This window comes from Vulpes vulpes, chromosome 8 (assembly GCF_048418805.1).
Source record: "Vulpes vulpes isolate BD-2025 chromosome 8, VulVul3, whole genome shotgun sequence".
Taxonomy (NCBI): domain Eukaryota; kingdom Metazoa; phylum Chordata; class Mammalia; order Carnivora; family Canidae; genus Vulpes; species Vulpes vulpes.
Window position 1 is genome coordinate 32,170,192 of NC_132787.1, and position 19,475 is coordinate 32,189,666.

The 19,475-nt window shown below is 39.3% G+C and overlaps 1 protein-coding gene across 10 annotated transcripts in view; it reads left to right on the plus strand.

Annotated features, from left to right (window-relative positions):
• The window catches only part of GRIN2B (glutamate ionotropic receptor NMDA type subunit 2B), a 411,663-nt gene that overhangs the window by 216,027 nt on the left and 176,161 nt on the right, over nt 1–19,475 (plus strand). For all 10 annotated transcript variants that reach the window (XM_072765991.1, XM_072765996.1, XM_072765993.1 and 7 more), the window contains one exon: nt 18,424–19,022. In XM_072765991.1, coding sequence (XP_072622092.1) covers nt 18,424–19,022 — 599 coding nt within the window. The remainder of the gene's footprint in view (nt 1–18,423; nt 19,023–19,475) is intronic.

The following is a 19,475-nucleotide window of genomic DNA, read 5'->3' on the forward strand; positions in this document are numbered from 1 at the left end:
GGGTTCATACTGCTATTGCCCCATTATCTCATGGAGGCTTCCCTCACTTTCTTGTTTTTAGCTGTCTTAGTCTGAACTATATCAATCTACAGAAGAGTTTCTAGTAATTTTGAAGAAGTTTGAAGGTATCAATCTCTTTTCTCCGAATAGGATCTTTGACCCTTTATTACTCCGCCCCCACCTCTTTTCCAGAAATCAGTGTTGTGCATGCCAAGAATGATACTTTTGTTATGCTCTAAAAGTCTTTTACTTCTTCCCAAGGAAAGGATGTGTTAGTCTTTGGGTGCTTCTGGGAAGGTACAGATTTCTTTTCCAAAGTGATTCTCTGTGTCCATCTTGATGAAGAAGCAGCCAACAGCTTTTACTAATGTTACTTTCTATCTCACCATGACCTGCCACGGCGTTTAACAGATGTGTATTCTCTATCTATAATCTTTCTGTGTTGACTCCTTTCTGTCATTTTTGTACATGTACACCCATTATTGTGCAGGTGTATGCATGTACAAACTCACAACTGAGAGCATTAGCTATTTCAGATAATGTAAAAATTGAATTTGGGAAAAACAAGGAAAATTAGGCCTCTGAATAAAGAAAATTTTGCATCTTTCATAAAGCTTTGTGGTTTCTATATGGCTAGATAGGAAGGAATTTATGAAGTCTGTGCCTGTGAGTATGTGCCTGAGGATGAATATATGGGTACACTGGCCATTTCTGCAGTTCTAACCATCTAATTCCAACCGAACACCTCCACTGGACTCCAGGTGTTAAAGGCTCCTACTATTCTAGTCTTTGAGTGTGAAGTTTACTCACAACTATTATCGGTGACATCACTGGGCCCTCCCAGAGAATGGACCTCAGATCATTTCTTTTACCATTGAGGGTGTTGGTAAGAATAGAGGTTGAGACTTTGCTAAATGAGAATACATTAGGTTCAGAGCTGGGGGTGGTTTTGATGAGGAGGAATAGTGTTGGACTGTGATTATTTTTGTAGACTTGTGAAGATATTTAGAAATTAATTTGTAAAAGAAAAAACAAATCTGTTGCAAGGCTGCTATGCTGCCTGTGATAGAAATGTACTGTCTTAAATGATATGGATATTAGAATTTAAATTTATTATTTCTGCCTATATCTTCTTACTGGTTAGTTCAAGTATTCTGTGTGTGGATTGTTCTCCACATCCTTGGGAAGGGACAACTTAGGAGCCCATGCTGTTCTGGGTTGTACTGAAGGTCCAGTCAAACTTGGAAGCTGTGTTTAATCAAATAGAATGGATGCTTGGACAATGAGGACCATAAAAATGATGATGAATTTATCAACAAGTTTGTGAATATGTACTAAATAAAATTTTCCTTGCTTATATTTTTGGCCATCATAGGTGGTGAGTAGAGTCATGCTTCACATGTCTGAAAATTGGCTATGTGTCGGGCACTGTGCTAGGCAGCTTCCTGTGTGTTGCCTCATTTGGTACTGTTTACAATTCTATAAATTAAGAATCAACACTTTTATTTTCTAGAAGGAAATAATGGTTGGATAAATGAAATAACTGTCTAAGATCACACACCTAAGAAGTATCCAGATTTGAATATGAATTTTTAAATTCCAAATCCTGTTCTTTTTCCATAGCCCAAATATGCTGCTTCTCTTACTGTTTTTTTTTTTTATCTTGGTTTCTTAGCAAATCTTCCTTTTATTTGCTTATTGTTAAAAAGATTTTATTTATTTATTTGAGAGAGAGTGGAAAGAGCACAAGCAGTGGGGAGGGGCAGAAGGAGAGGGAGAAGCAGACTCTCCAAGGGAGCCCAATGTGGGGGCTCAATCCCAGGACCCAAGATCATGACCTGAACTGAAGGTAGATGCTTAACCAACTGAACCACCCAGGTGCCCGAGTAACTCTTCCTTTTAAAACCATTCAAGTCTATGCCTAATAGGGGATGTGGTTTTGTTTGCATCTAAAGCAAATAGTTTTTAATCTCCAAGTAGACTCTAAACCATCAAGTAAATTATTTGACTTCACCTTCAAGCGAATTGTACCAACTTATTGTTCCAAGTTCTGTGTTAGCCATGTGTTATCCATCCATCTATCCAGACACCAGTGGCTAGATAGATGAAAGAAATATGGGATCATGCTGTCAATGTATATTCTTGCCTTTCAGGGATGTGCCTAAGAATTTGGGAGCTGTGCACAAAGCTCTGGTTGCAAGCTCTGTGTTGAAATGGTAATCTCAAGGGCTAAATTAAAGTTTATTTGACCTTTAATCTCAGTGCTAAAAAAAAACCACTGTAACCTCCTTCTCCACAACAAACTTCAGTGAAATCTATTAAATATTTCAGAAACAAGCCTTTTTGACAATTATTCAACCACCACTGTACAGAGAGTAAACTTAATATTTTACCTTATTATTTCCTGATGCCCTCAGAATGACCCAAATTTGGTCAAGTCAATGAACATTCAGTTCTTTTGAAGTGATCATGGACAGGACAGACAGGTCAGTATGAGATACCTGGGAATTCAGAAGACACAACTCTAAGTTTGATGGTTAGATCCAGGACTTCCATCCTAAACTCAAAAGAAAGTGGGAGATGAATTGATTTGAAAAACGTGCAGAACAGCTTTAGGTACAATGAGGAAAAAGTTGAAGATTGGGATGAATTTGGTTTTGTTTAGGGTGTGTTGAAAATGCTGCCAGAGAAAGAAGGGCAAAGTGGGAGAGATTTCATTTCTTGCAACTGTGGAGAATGATATAGCTAATATTTTAGAAGGCAGGAGTCACATGCAGATTAGCAGAAATTCAAACAAAATAGAAGTTCAGGTAAAAAGCTCCTTTTCTGAACTGTTGTGAGTTGGCTTGATGTTGCAGGAACAGCCTTCCCCAAAGCCTAATCAAGCTCCATGTATGGGTCTTGGTGGTCTAGGCGTACAGGGAGGCAGCTTTCTCATCATGTGTGTTATGTGGCTCTGCTTCTTATTTTCAATGTACGTGTATAATCTGCATATAATCTGTGGTACCTGACATCATCTGCCAACTTTATTTCTTTATTTCGGAGTCACATTTGCAAGCAACTTCTTAACCCTTACAATGTCTGTGAAAGGGATATAGTTTTGTTAGCATATTACATAGCTTGCTGAAGCAAACAGTATTTATCTCCAAGGATACTCTAAACTGTTAAGTAATTATTTTGCTTTATTTCCAAGTGAGCTGTACCTACTTGCTGTGCCTAGTTCTTTGTTAGCCATGTGTTGTGTACTGAACAGACACCAATAAAGAAAGGCCTTGGTGGCAGGGTCTTATGTGAATGACCTTGGATTACTAGAGGGGACACTGTCCAGCCACCCTTTCTGCTCCAGCAGTCTCAGGCTAGGGACTGATGCTCACCAATTGAAGGTCATCTAGGAAGATATTTTCCTCATGAAAGTGGGAAACTACAGAATAAATTCCAAGCAAGAAAGATAAAAAACAAGAAAATAGTAACTCATTGTAGCTTTTTAATTTTTAGTTAGGCCTTTTAATTGGCAGGAGCAAAGACCAATTAAGTTATTTCAGAAAAAAGAAAAACCACACGACCAAACCCAACAAAACCAAAAACAAAATACCTAGTAATTTATTGTGAGCTTTGATGGAAAGAGCTGGAAAGCTGTGAGGAACTAAGACCATTCTAGGACTGGCTACCTGCTAGGTCTTTCTCAAGGACATCGTGGTCTGTATTTTAAAGTCTTTTTGATTATCACATGGAACTGAAGACTTCTACTTTGGATTTCCTCTGCCATCCCATAGCTTCTGTTTTCTCGTTGTTTCACAGTGCTCAGGAACTTGGTTTGTCATGGACCTTCTCGTCTAGTTCATGTTATAGATTAAAAAAAAAAAAAACCTGCCCCATTCTTTTCCGGTTTTTGATTCAGATTCCTGAGAAAGACAGAGAGTCTGATGACCTGGGCTCTTTTTTTCAGGTAAGGTCCAGACTACTTAAGGACAGGCTGGTTAGCGTAAGGACAGACTGCTTTGGCCAGGCATCCACTTCTGGTTAATAGTACTTCTGCTCTGCAAAGAGAAGCTGAGCCTGCGGGCAAGGGAGGTTAATCTAAAAGAAAAATTAGGCATGATTGATACACTACTTGACATATCAAAGAAGGAGTCTTAACTGTTTGTGCCTCTAGAAGTTACTCACTGAGCAACATGAAAACCCTCTTCTAGAATATATTTAATAAATAAAGCCAATTAGGTATCTGAAAAATTTTTTGGTGATCAAAGCAGGAGATCTTTGCCTTTATTTGAAGGGAAGGAGAGGGGAACATGGAAGTTACTCACAGGATTAAGAAGTTGAGAGAATTAAGGAGATATGGATTTGCCCTTCATCACCAAAGATTTACCCTTTATCACCAAAGTTCCTTACTGAGCTTACACACTTACTAAGCTTCTGAGGACAATGTGCCCCATCCTATTTACACCTGGGAGCACCTCTGGTTCAGATTTTGTCCTCTTTTTTGGAAAAATGGTAAGAAACTGTTACAATGTGATTATTCAGGGATGCCATTGCTACTATATATCCATTTAATTTCAGGAGGCCAAAAATAAAAGATCTTAGAATATACACTTGTTTTATCAGAAAGAAAGTAAGAAAAAAAAAGAGATCATGTTTTCCAACAGATTTGGAGGCAGTTTTGAGAACTGATAGCATTTAGGTAGTCACCTCTGTATTTTGAAGTGAATGGGGCACAGGGACTAACAAATTGAACTGAGAAAATTTGGTCATCAGGCTATTTCTGTGAGTTATTTGGATTGAAATTTGCAATCCTAGGGCATCTCTATGGAAGGAACACTAAAATGATTGACCTCTTGACCAATGTGTGCAATTATTGAAAATTGTTAGAGAGCCAAAGGGGGAAAAAAATCAGTGTCAAGAAAACAAGTACATTGAGAGAAGGGAAAGACTAGGAATTATCATTCCCCTAGCTTTTCTGAAGGAACACTGAAAAGAAATCTTAACAAAATCAATTTGCAATTATTTGGAGAGAAGAAAGTTTTTTAACTGGATAGCATGACTTCATAAAGGACAAGTCCTGTCATACTAATCCAATCTTCTGAGATGAAAATGAAAGGCTGGATATATCAAGCAGATAAATTTATATATAATTCATTTAGACTGTAGAGTGCTGTGGATATGATAGTGTATGGTATGTCCATCAACCCCTACCTTGCTGCTTGAGATAATGGACATCAGATGCTCATCATCCACCTGAAGACAAATCTAAGGCTGAGTTCAGGGCCAGCATTACTTATATTTCTATCCACAGTCCTATTTGTTTTTTTTTTTTTTTTCTTTTTTTTTTCTTTTTTTTTTTTTTTTTTTCTTTTTCACAGTCCTATTTGGATTGAAATGCTTGGGTATTTAATTTGCTGACTGCACAGAGCTAGTGAGAGAACTGTACAGAGATAAGTACAAAGAAGAGAGAGAGAGATAAATACAAAGGAACTTAGAAAATATAGCCGTCCATCCATACTGCTCTTTATTCTCATCATTCCTATGACATATTCTAAAAATCATGTTATCACTTAACTTAGGAAAGTCATCAATTATTTTGTATATTTTGATTTTACCTTCCAATTAGCTTACCCTAAGGATGAGGATGCTAACTTACACTTCATCTCTACCTCCCATAGCACTTGATAGGTATTTAATAAATGCTTGATTAACAAACAATAAGATCTTAAGATCAGGTTGTATGATGTTTAGTAGAAGAATACCATAGGGTAATAACATGCACCAAATCCATTGCTCGTTAGCAGTATCCATGTGCTAGTAATGGATGCATAGGAGTGAAGCTTAAGGAACTCATGAAAATAATTACTAGTCACGAGGCAAATTTAACTAGATGACTGTGATCATTCCATGGTTCACAATTAAAATAGGAGGTGTAGATGGTTCAGATGGGGCTACAGAATGGTTAAAGGAAGCTTGAAGATGTATGGTGCAGTGGTTGAAAGTGTGCATTCTGAGGTGAGACCTAGCCAGATTCTCAAATCAACAGTACTTTTGGGTGAGTTACTTAATGTCTCTAAAGCTTACTTTTTTCTGTTGGTGAAATGGAGGCTAATCGGGCTTTATTTCACAGGGATGTGAAAATTAATTAACATAATACATACATAGAATCTGGTACACTACAAGCAGCTCAATAAATATTGTAATGGGAACCTTATCCTTCTTGAACCAAACCATCATCTATCTTGAAATCAGTTTGATTTAGTTCCATAAAAATTTGAAGGCCTATTACATGCCTTTCATCAAGGAAAGCATGAGAGCCAAAGAGCTTAATCTGCAGTGTGATGGAATCAAGACAGACATAGGGAAGAATTTCTGAAAATCAATATTCCCACTGGCCTAAGTAACTGAGAAAAATTGTGGAATTTTCTGTGAAGACTTGGAAAATAATCTAGTTCTACCTCACATTCTTCCAAACTGGCTTAATTGCAGATCTTTTTTTAAGGTGGACTAGTGTTTTCTAAAGCCACTCTGGTTAATGTCTGTTCTTTGAGATCTTAGGCTGGCATTATTTAACAGAGTTTAAGCTGTTCTTATAGAAGATTAACATATTGGTACCTTTTGGCAATACTGAATTAACATCAAAATGTCATTGCTGAGCATAAGGATGCCCTCATTTTGTTTTGTTAGCATGGATCAGGATTCAGTAGCCAGCTAAAGTGAACCTGATAGCTTCAGGTGCGTTGTTTTACTGCCAGTTCTAAAGATAATGAGACTGTATGTAAGACTCATACTTGTCTGGGATGATTCATCCATAGGCAGAAGCTCCACTGTGAAGGATCCAGATTAGAGATTAATAAATGCTACATCTGATTGTAACAATGACTGTTCTCCAGAGAATTGAGCTTCTTTCTGCTTGAAATGCCGAAAATGGCATTTTCTTTTAAAGAGCTTTTTATTCTCCTTGCACGCTTCCATCAGAGGAAAAGTATTCAGGTGAAATGCTCTGCATTATAGAAATGTTGGAGACCACTAAATGTGGTTTAAAAACAAATCAACACACTTCAAAATAAGAATGAATAGATAGGCCATTTGATTCCTTGCCAAGTTCTTATTTGCAGGAAGGATCTCGCCAACTTCGATACCCCCGCTTGAGTCAAGGCAGCTCCTTGTCCTCGCTTGGCCAATCTTCCTGAGTCAAGTTGAGATATCAACAGCATTTCACCTCCCAAGACTCCAGGGAGGAGAATGAAAACACTTGTTGGGCTAAGGGTGTAGGCCACTTGGGACATTCCAATGGGATATTTATCCATTGAGCTATAGGACTGTGGGGAAAGGAGGCAAAGAGGGAAGAATCCTCAGATAGGACTGCAGTGGTAACTATAGCAGTTAAAAGATGGTTTCTGAAAATGTTTGCACAGTTGGTATCACTGAGTCAGAGGGCACAGGCTGGGCCAGAAAGTGTGACTCTTGAATGGGTTAGAAGCTGGATCTGCAGTATTCTGTACCTTCTAAACCAAGTATTACTTCTTTGTATGGGTAAAACAAAACAAAACAAAACAAAACAAAACAAAAACAAAAACAAAAAAAAACATATTTTTTTTCAAGGAATTATGGACATGATTGTGGGGTTAGAAAAGTAGTTTTAGTATGGTTCTCCCTGTAGCAGTTGAGGAGCTGAGTACTAGTCCTAATAGATTGTGTTGTACTCCCCATGAGACTTTATGTACCTATGCCATCCAGAGCATGAGGAAAAGAAAATGAAGAGTAAGCAATTAGGAACTCTGAACTCTTAAGGATTCATTTTTAGTGCTAATAACCAGCAGGCATAAATGAGGCATAGCAAAAGTAAGAGTTGAATAATTCTGGGAAAGGAGAGCAATTTTCAGTGTAACATGAAGAAAATCTCAAGTCAACTTGAAGGTAGCCAGTCTAATACTGGACACCAGTTTCATTTTATTGAGGCCATGCATACTGGAATCTGTATAGCAGGTCTAAGGAAGGTTAGAGAGCTGGGAAGACTGGACTAAACCTTGCCAGGGGACTGCCTGCCATAGCGTGGGGGCCAGCTAGCTCCAAGAAACATGGTGTGATTCAGATTGGTGTGGGTATGGAGGGATTTGATATAATAATGTACAAAGCAGCAAATTGTTGGCACTATTAATGTGCTCATCATCTCACAGTTAAAGTTGGGAGAAGGATGTCAGACTTCAGCTGGCATTTGCAGAAATAGGGAACAGGGGCCAGTATCAGGGGTGTTGGCAGTTTGTCAGGGACTGTGTAGAACAGTTGGAAGTTCTAAGTAGGGAATCCTCATCCAAAAGTGATGGAATAAAACTCAGGACCACGAGGAAGACACTTAGTCCATTGGATTGGATCCATGGTGAGGCTGTTAGGAAGGAAGGCTTCTTCTGGATGGACATATCCATACTCAGTCAGGCTCACATCAGTGCATCAAATCCTGGGCTTAGAGGAGCCCAGTCAGCTCTAAAATGTTGTAGGTGAGGAGAGTCCTTGGCCAGTCCCAGTTTAAAGATTGGAAGGTATGCCAGCTTGTTCAAGTTCTAAGTCCTACAATCAAGAGAGGCCAAGATAGGCAGGTGCTGATGAGCTGTTGAAGATATGTATATATATTTTTAAAACGCCTGTATGCAATTTTATTTTCATTTCTGGAGCCCTTCAAAATGCGTTGCCTCTTTTAGATGGAGGACCAAATTGGTTTGGGAGATGTGAATAAATTCAAAGCTGTGTTGATTGTGAATAGCCGTACTTTGCTGATGTGAGGAAGTGGTGATCAGTTTTCCAATCCAGGGACGTAGGAATACCGTTCACTGGATGTTTGGTGCAAAAAACTTTCTCAGAAAACTTATTTCTACCATTGGAGATAATGACTTGTTAACCTGTGGCAAATGAACATCACTGGTCCAAATTCTAAATTCAGGGATGCTTTGTCTTTCTATATGGAACAGGGACAGAAGCATGAGAGCTCCCTCTTTTCCAGAGATACCTTGGAAAGACCCATATGTATGGACATAGTCACTATATCTGGAACCAGTGCTTTTGTTATTTTCAGCAACAAATGAGGTGCTATCATTCATCACTTGATCAAATACAAAATGGCTTTTCTATGCTTCCCCTCCTGTGAGTACCTTCCCACTTCTGTACTCCCATATGTATGTGAATGTGATGTTCTGATCGAATATGTATGAAGAGATGGGAATGTTAATTTATTTGAGACAAATGTCAATATCTTTATTCTGAAAAATGCTGCTAGGATGTCAAATACCATTACCAGTTTGTATTTAACCCTGTCCTTTTTTAATAATCACAGTTCTTCTGTAAACTCTACCCCATTGGCCCAAGTTAAGTGGCAAGACTTTGAAGGCATAGACAGTTTTTGGGATGTAGGATTTCATACCTAATACTTCCTTTTGTTTTACCTTGGTTAAATTGTTTAGTTTTGTGTTGCCTTTCTTTTTATCCTGTTAAATCCTCAGATCGATATTATTGTTGAACATACTTTATTTTTTTAAGTAGGCTCCACACCCAGTCTAGGGCTTGAACTCACAACCCTGAGATCAAGAGTCACATGTACTACTGACTGAGCCAACCAGGTGCCCCCACACTTGATTTTACAAATTTGCCTGAATACATTTAGTCTGATATTAAAAATCCTACTGCCTAACTAATACTGCTAGTTTAATATTTACACTATTTTTCTCTATCCCTTTCATTTTCTTTTCCAACTTTTCCTTTCCCCCTGCCTTCTTCCCTTGCATTTATTTAAAAGTACTTTTATTCAATCACCAAACTTGATTGTTGCTGAACTTGTCAGCTTGCTCTTTTATAGAAAAGGACCTCTTAATAAAAATACAAGCCAATCCATCTGAGAGTTGTTTTGATGTACATAATGGAGTAGGCCATAGAGAGGAATTTTAATTTAAGATGAAATGAAATAGCCTTGTTAAGATTTTGGCAGTCCTGATACCTTACAGGGGAGCACGAACACATTCTAGAAGTTCTGTTAGTACTCGCCAAGCCCTTTGGTCCCTTCCTTAATTCTGTAATTCATTTGAGTATGCTAGTGAGAGGAACTCTGCCTTTTTTTACCCTCCCTTGTATCTCCCCCCTCTGTCTGTTTTATAAGCTTTCTTCTTGCTATTATGTTGTCTCTGAGACCTGGAATAGGAAGAACCTTGTAGGCATTCTCACAGTGGATACCTTTAGTTTGCTTCTCAACTGTGACTTCCATTTAGCAATTGAAGCACATCCAAGAAGGAGGCTCAGTCAGGGAAGAAAATGGGGCAAAATTCAAGGATAAAGCCAAATTATCTTCTGAAAAAGCAAATAAGAAAAAGAATGCTGGCTTCTGCAGGAATTGTTTTGTTAGTCACAGCCAATCTGCTTAAGTTTTTTTGTTCATAGGCTTTTGAAAACCCAGAGTGCTCTCCTTTGTGTGCAAAGGTTTAAAAAAGAATGTATTTGGCATTTAACAGGCAGGGAAGATCATGATTCTCCACTAGTGAGCTTCCATCATGTGTTTCAGGCATGATACTTCTGACTAATGGCAAGGCTGGAGAACATTAGGCATTTTCCCTATCTTGCAAGGCAATGCTCACAAAACTCTGACACTATTCAAACCCACCCTCAGTAACTATCACCAGCAGTCTTAGTTACCTGAAAAACTGATAATGTGGAATTAGAATTTCTAGTCCAAAGGAGGGGGTCTTTGGAGTTAGGTGGGGAGAGGATACCTGAAACTTATTTCCGGAGAGAAGAGATTTTGTCCTCCATATTCTGCTTTTACTCTGCTTCATAGTGTGGAAGAGGGAAAGAAAAAATGGCCAGAACTTCTCTTAGTTCTGGCCTCTTACCCCATCATTTCCATACTTATTTCCTAAACCCATTGGTAGTGGAGAAAGTTTTCAAGGTCTAGCAGTTCTAGCCTTTTATCAAACACAGATCCTCCTAAGAACTGCATTTAGAAGAAGAACAGGATTTTCGTCACTCATATACTACCAGGAGGGACTAGAAGGAAAATCAGATTTATTTACTCTGATTCTATGTTAATGTTTTAGCAGATCATAATACCTATGATGTTATGAAGTACTTAGATTTGAATAATGTGAAACACTTTGTGATACTAGAAAAATATAATCTCAGTTGGAAAGCCAAAAAAGATAAACTAGATTTGAGGATTAACTGGTTGCAACAGTTATTGCATTTTAAAATTCAACAAACATCTACTGAGGCCCCATTTCAGGTACTCAATTGTGGCAATGAACTAACTGTGAACCCTGCTCTCCTGGTGTTTACTCTAGTTGAGAAGAGGGAGTAAGTCCATAACAAATATATTATATAAGTACTCGTGTAGTCTATCAGATGGTGATAAATGCTAAAGCAATAAGAGAAAAATGGAAGCAGGATGAGAGGTTCAGGCCAGCATTAGTATCCTATTGCAGGGCCAGGATTGAGCTTTGTTGAGAAGTTGAGGTTTTAGCAGAATTGAAACAGGTGGTCTGGATACCTGGATAGCTGAAAGAAGAGTGTTCTATGCAGAGAAAATAGCTAGAATACAGGACTGGATCAGGAGAGTATATAAATTCAAGAGACGTCAGAGTACCTGGGCAGAGTGAGAGGAAGGGTGGGAGAGTATGGGATCCATGGGGCATTGGGGGGCCAAATCAAGACTGTTGGCTTTTTCTTTTTGGTAGATTGGGAAGCCACTGAGGGTTTGGGGCAGAGAATAACATCTTATGATATAAGTTTAAAAGGATCATCTTGCTCCTTTTTTTGAGCGAAGACTGTAGAGGGCTGGGGGCAGAGGCAGGAGGGGAGACTAGTTAGGAAGCTCTTACAGTGACTGAGTGAAGGATGATGGTGGCTCAGACAGAGCTGGTGAAAATAGGTTGTGTTCTAGATACATTTTGAAGGTCAGCAATCAAGGTTGGTTGATTGGATGTAGGATTCCAAAGAAGGAGAGGGGTTGGAACTGGATGGATTAAATTGCCTTTCCTGAAATGGGAAAGGCTGAGTTCGGTTTTGGAAATGTTGGCTATGTTTCTAAGATATCCAAATGGACATGTAGAACAGTACTTTGACACATAAGTTTGAAGTTTTGGAGAAAGAAGAGTGAGAGTGATTGCCATATAGATAGGATTGAAATCAGGAGATTGTATGAGATCTCTGGGGGAGGTAAATGTTGATAGAAACAGCATGATTAAGGATTAACTCTGGGGCCCTCAGCTTTGAAAGGTCAGAAGAAAGAGGAGCCAGTAAGGTTGGAGGAAGGTCAAGAGAATGTGAAGCCTAAGGAAAGAAAGCCTAGCTAGGAGCCAGTGATTACCCATGTCAAATGCAGCTCACAGGTAAGGATGATTGCAGGAATGCTGACAACACTGACTTCATCTTTGGCCCTATGTCTTGTGCCCCCTATCCCTGGCACACAGGTAGCACCACTTTCAATGACTAATAGAGATCCTCTAGTGTACAGATAGCATCAGTTTAGATAACTACCCTGTGACCTCACCACCATGCTCCTCAACCCACAAAATCTGGGGACTAAGGCCTAGATAGGGATGGAAAATAGCTGTGTAGTGCTGTGGGTCAGCCGTCTACTCATTCCTCTCAGTAAATTACTCTGAACAAAACTCTGTGTAAATGGTATGGAATTGTTTTGCTTTGCTTTTTGGTTATTAAAGTGTTTTCTCAGTCTGGAGGGTACATTAATGACTCTAACAATGATTACAGATGGACATTGGAGTTGGCATTATCAAGGTCACCTCTGCCTTTCACAAGAGGAGTATTAGTGACATTAAAAGTCTGGTTGGAGTTAGTGTAATAGAAAATGGGAGAAGAATTGGAGGTGAGGTGAGTATAAGTTATATTTTCAAGGAATTTGTGGTAGAAGAGTAAGGAAATGGCCACTAGTATTTTCTACATTGCTCCCTGGCTCTAAGTGTGATCCCGTCACATCTTATAAAAGTGCAGCTTATAATATATACATATATATATGATATATATATCATATATATATATCATATATATAAACACACACACATACACACACACACACACACACATATATATATAACTATTTAGGCATAGCTGATTTAATTTCTGTAAGGTCAGTATGTGCCATCAGCATAGAAATTTGGAACCAGATGAAGCCATCAGTTATTTCAATTAATTTCCCACCCAATAAAGGAAACTTCTTTTTTTCTGAATTTTTTTCTTTTTATTTATTTATTCATGATAGAGAGAGAGGGGGGGAGAGAGGCAGAGACACAGGAGGAGGGAGAAGCAGGCTCCATGCCGGAGCCCAACGTGAGACTCGATCCCGGGACTCCAGGAGCACTTCCTGGGCCAAAGGCAGGTGCTAAACCGCTGAGCCACCCAGGGATCCTCCAGAACCTTCTTTTTTAATATTAATACAAAACTCCTTTTTTCATATGCCATCAAAGGATCCAGAGATGAATAAGGCATAGTTCCTGCTCTTAAGAAACATACATTTTAGTGGGAGGAGGGAGGCATATATGCTTCCTCTGTGATAAATATTAAGATAGAGGCACGTACAAAATTTTATGAAAATACAGGGCAAAGAGAACTAACTTGCCTGGGGAAGTTGAGAAAGATGATACGCATGAAAAGATGACACTTGAACTAGACCTTGAAGGAGAATGTGACATTTTCCAGGCAGAGTGCTGGGGAGAATCCCTTTATCAAATAATAATCCAGCTCTTGTTTGAATGCTTATAGCAACAGAGAGCTCACTATCTCATGAGTTCATTCCACTCTAAATTGCTTTAAGTTGCTTACCTGTTCTTCTATTGAACCAAATAATGACATTTAATATTTCTACTCATTAGTCCCAATTTTCTCCTCTGGAGCTAATGGGCAAAGACTTGTCTTTCTAACATATAGATCATTTCTGTGTTTGAAAATAGACATCATGTTTTCTATTAAGGCCATCTCTTTTCCATTTTGAGAAAGGGAACTAAATAGTCTTGGATTGGGTTCCCTGGGAAGCAGACCCTGAAACCAAGATTAGCATGCAGGAGATTTATTAGAGAGTGCCTTTGAGATCATTGCCATGTAAAGAGATCGGGCAGGAATGGGCAGAGGGAACAACAAATGTTGGAGAGGATGTGGAGAAAGGGAAACCCTCTTGCACTGTTGGTGGGAATGTGAACTGGTGCAGCCACTCTGGAAAACTGTGTGGAGGTTCCTCAAAGAGTTAAAAATAGATCTGCCCTACGACCCAGCAATTGCACTTGCTGGGGATTTACCCCAAAGATACAGATGCAGTGAAATGCCGGGACACCTGCACCCCGATATTTATAGCAGCAATGTCCACAATAGCCAAACTGTGGAAGGAGCCTCGGTGTCCATCGAAAGATGAATGAATAGAGGAGATGTGGTCTATGTATACAATGGAATATTCCTCAGCCATTAGAAACGACAAATACCCACCATTTGCTTCGATGTGGATGGAACTGGAGGGTATTATGCTGAGTGAAATAAGTCAGTTGGAGAAGGACAAACGTTATATGGTCTCATTCATTTAGGGAATATAAAAAATAGTGAAAGGGAATAAAGGGGAAAGGAGAAAAAAATGAGTGGGAAATATCAGAGAGGGAGACAGAACATGAGGACTCCTAACTCTGGGAAACGAACAAGGTGTGGTGGAAAGGGAGGTGGGCGGGGGGTGGGGTTGACTGGGTGACAGGCACTGAGGGGGGCACTTGATGGGATGAGCACTGGGTGTTATGCTATATTTTGGCAAATTGAACTCCAATTAAAAAATATGTAAAAAAACAAAAATAAAAAAAAAGGAATGGGCAAAGGGAGAAGTAAAGGTGTGATGCAGTTTTAATAGAAGCTCCAACCAATGCTGGAGGAAGTTCTGAAAATCAACTGATCCTTCAAAGGTGTCTAGAGCTAGGGCAAGAGGACATGTTCTTTATACCCTATGACAACTAATCATTTGGGATAGTTTACCCTGGAAAGGGAGCATGACTTTGGGCAAGGTGGTTCTCTTCAGCTCGTACAATTCCCAGAGTGGTCTGACAGCTAAAATCTATTGTTGGGGCATTATTAGCATCTGTGGTAGGTAATCCTTTATTTCTGAAGTGGATCTGTAGGAGATCTGGGTGATGCAAAAGAGGAATCTCACGAACTGCTAATTCTTTTAGCAATATTTTGGAGACCGGTAAATGAATGCAAAAATACTTGTTTTTGTTTTTTTATTAGCAAATAAATACCATGAACATTAAAGTGATGGAGGTTCAACTTAATGGTTCTAGGCCGATTGGGTCTAATGTACAGTTGTACCTTCCCTGTGTTAATTATCTCAGTCATGATGGCCCTTTATACACTAATGCTTTAAAGACGCCCAAAAGGCAAGGTGAAGAAGTACATTCATGCAATAAATGTGACTGGAAATCTTCATTAGGAGACAAAAATGTAAGTGGGGATGCATAGTGGGCTGCAAACTGAAATATATCCCTGTCCTTCATCCTCAAAGATGACTCTTCTTGTGGTGATCACAATGCATGCTGGGTGCCTGCAAAGATGGATGCGTGGCCACCAGTCCTTTCCACTCCATGCACACATGAAGATTGCTCTTTGATTTGTGGCTTCGGCCATAATTTGCAAAGCCTGTCACTGCTTGCAACTTATAGTTAGCCCAAAGCTTTGTTGAAACAGAGCTGTCCCATTCCCGACTGCTGTATACCAGATTGATGTGTCAACTAAATTAATAACACTGGGCCGCTCATTATACCAGAAAACATTTGTCCAAGCTATAACTCTTGTCTCTTGATTTCTGTTTGGCTTCATTAACCTCTTTTTTATGCCACAGATAAAATGGTCATGTAAGGCATCTTTTATTTAATGAAGGATTGGCAAGATAAAAAGTTGAAATGGGCATTGTTGGGAGAGAGGAGTCAGAAAGGATGATTGTAGAGGATGATAGAATTAGGTAAGAGGAGGGTATGATGGAGGTGAGATAGAGCCATGTTGGTTTTCCTCTCTTCTTACTTTTACCTTTTATTATTGGATTTCTCCATATAGTAGCTGGTAGTTTCTTTAGATCTTGTTTTTAATTGTGAGAGAATTTTAGGAGAAGGCTAAGAGAAAAGAGGGTAGGGTTGGTATATGTTAGATTGGTTTTCTTTTATTTTTTTTTTATTTTTTATTTTTTGATTGGTTTTCTTTTAAAGTTATTTTCATTAGCATGGGCTCATTTACTATGGACCCTCATGGATTATCTCTCAGGGCTATCTTTCCCTGTGTATTTGAACCAGCTGTGGTCTCACAATGGATGGACAGTTAGGGTATTCAAGAATCTCCTGGTGTAAGATATGTTCCGTTCGCATGGAATGGGTTGAATTATTTTCTTTACAATTGGGATTCCTTTCATCCTTAGCTGTACCTTTTAAGGTGTATTTAGAAGCTTTTGTCATTTTGTTACATCCACTAGATTTTGTGAAAACTAGAGTGGAAAATGGAAATTTGGGGAAGTCTCAGATGAAACACTGTCAGGAAGTAACAAGAAAACAAATCACTTTTTCCTGAAAGCCTTTCTGGGTGGCTGACGTTCCTTTCCTGTTCTGGTTCTCTGTAGACCCCTGACAAGCCTTGGAATAATTCAACTTTGTTGTCCTGGAATCCCACTATAATCCCATAACCTAAGGACAAAGTCGGCATTACCTGAAGAATAGTACTTGCATTGTAGTAGGAAACTAGGGGCAGGGGCTGGCAGCAATTTGGAATAAACACACATGAAGTTCTTATTCTTTTCTGAATTAATTCCTACTCCTTCCCGTCCATTCTTCCTGCCCTACCCACTCCTGCTTCTCTGAATTCCCTGGTCCTTTGAGGCTCCTCTTTGACTGTATGTTTAAGCCAGAGGAAGGAGCTATGATAAGCACCATTTTACCCCTAGCAGAAAGAATTGCCCTCAAATGACTAAGCATCTGCTGTTTCATTCTGGATTGCCTGTGGGAAATGTGAAAAGTTCAAGCCACATGAAGCAATCATAGCTCTGGCAGAGCCAAAGGGGCTGGCAGCTTTCATTGCCGAATCAGGGTCTTTGGATACCAGCTGGATATTTCCCAACCTGTGTTTTTTTCAATAGTGGGTGCCCAAAAAATACTCAGCAATTTCTTAGCTATACAAGAATATGTTCCTGAACGAAGAAATCACTGTATAATTTTGTTTAAAAGCCTAGTCTCTTGTGACTGTACTTTGAAGTTCTAGTTTGGGGGATAAAAAAGGGCTGCCCCTTTTAGAGAGACACAATTTTGTTAGCCTGGATTGTTATAAAATGGAGATGAACCATCAGATAAAAGATAGGGGGCACTGACCAAGAAAAGAGATGCCATTACCCAGGAGGAAGTCAGGAAAAAATGGATTGAGAAAGAAGGACAAGGCCGAGAGGGTCTTCATTTTGTGGTTTCAGATTCTTCTAGCTGTAAGGCAGAGATAAAATGCAGGGCTTGACATCTCAAAACAGCAGGTGAGATATGGCTTAAAATGGGAGAAATTTAAAATGTCTCCTCCCTCAAAAGGAAGGAGAAAACATAAGATTCTCAGAATTGACAGAAGGTTATGTGTATAAGAGACAGGTCAGATTGAGACGTGTGGCATTAGACAGGTAAGAGAAAGAACAATCTTCTATGTGCTGATCTAAAATAAGCCTTAATTATACATAAGCTTGAATACAAGTCCTCCTAACTTGTAGCTTAGATACATTGTTTGCACCTTACTCTAACTTGCATGTCTCATTATCACAAGGGACGATGGAAAACTCAACGTGCTATTATTTTAGCAGTTACATCTTTATAGAAAATATACTGACCAAATCTTACTACCATGTGCTTCTCCCTGATATCCATACCTGAGTACCACCCACCTGCTAGGCCAGTGTGCGTATACCACCTCCATCAATAAGTTTAAGGGTAAATTGATGGCATTTCCATTATTCATTCTAAGTGATAGACATCCACAGTTGTGATAAGTTCAGAAGGCTCGAAAAATATGAAAAGTGTGTGTTTTCCTAGAACTCATTTGACAGTGACACCTCACATGAACTAATGTGAGGCCATTCAGAGTCTTTATTCCACTTAATGCAACTCTTTATGTATTTTGCAATAGAAATATTAACATATTTGATTGTAGGAAGCTTCCCTATGCTCCAAGGATTTCAGACAATGAGAATATAGACCTATGTTGATTTTTCCCTAAAATCTAAGAGGTAGTTTTAGGAATAAAGGTATTACAAATATTTATAATTCAAACATCCCATTTTAAAAGGCATGTGAAAAAGTAAATGATGAACACAAACCTTTGTAACCAGTTGATTCAGACTCTCCCTTACTATCTTTTTTTTTTCTGTTTTCTTTTCTTTTTTTTTTTTTTTATTTTACCTTTTTACAATTCTAGGATGAATCCTCCATGTTCTTCCAGTTTGGCCCATCAATTGAACAGCAAGCTTCTGTAATGCTCAATATCATGGAAGAGTATGACTGGTACATCTTTTCTATTGTCACCACCTACTTCCCTGGCTACCAGGACTTTGTAAACAAGATTCGCAGCACCATTGAGAACAGCTTCGTGGGCTGGGAGTTAGAGGAAGTCCTCCTGCTGGACATGTCCCTGGATGATGGAGATTCTAAGATCCAGAACCAGCTCAAGAAACTTCAGAGCCCCATCATTCTTCTCTATTGTACTAAGGAAGAAGCCACGTATATCTTTGAAGTAGCTAACTCAGTAGGGCTGACTGGCTACGGCTACACATGGATTGTACCTAGTCTGGTGGCAGGGGATACAGACACAGTGCCCTCGGAGTTCCCCACTGGCCTCATTTCTGTGTCCTATGATGAATGGGACTATGGCCTCCCTGCCAGAGTGAGGGATGGAATTGCCATAATCACCACTGCTGCTTCCGACATGCTGTCTGAACACAGCTTCATCCCTGAGCCCAAGAGCAGTTGTTACAACACCCATGAGAAGAGAATCTACCAGTCCAACATGCTAAATAGGTGAGTGTGGGACAGAGGGCACACTGATGGCAGAGGTCAGAGGAGGGCTTTCAGCATTGGGGTTGGAGGTTTGGAAATGCTGGGAAGAACAGTTCAAGATGTCAGAGGTTGAAGGCTGGCCACTGGGATGGCAGTTGTTTGTGATGGTGGGAGTGTTTCAGATCCAAAGCTTATTGTGCTGGGTTCCTATTCTAAGAGATACAAAACAGCTCCCACTTACTGATCACTTACTATGCACTAGGTGTTACTTAAGTGTTTTGCAGGTTTGACCTCGTTTAACCCTCAAAGCTGTACTCTATGAGACAGATGTTAAAAATTGTTTCCATTTTATGATTCAAGCGAATAATGTTTGTAGGTGTAAATTGCCCATAATCAGTCTTCATGTAAGAGGTTCAGTCTGGAGTTGTAGGCAGGCCTCTGTGAGCCCTACATACTTGACTGCTTTAAAAGACA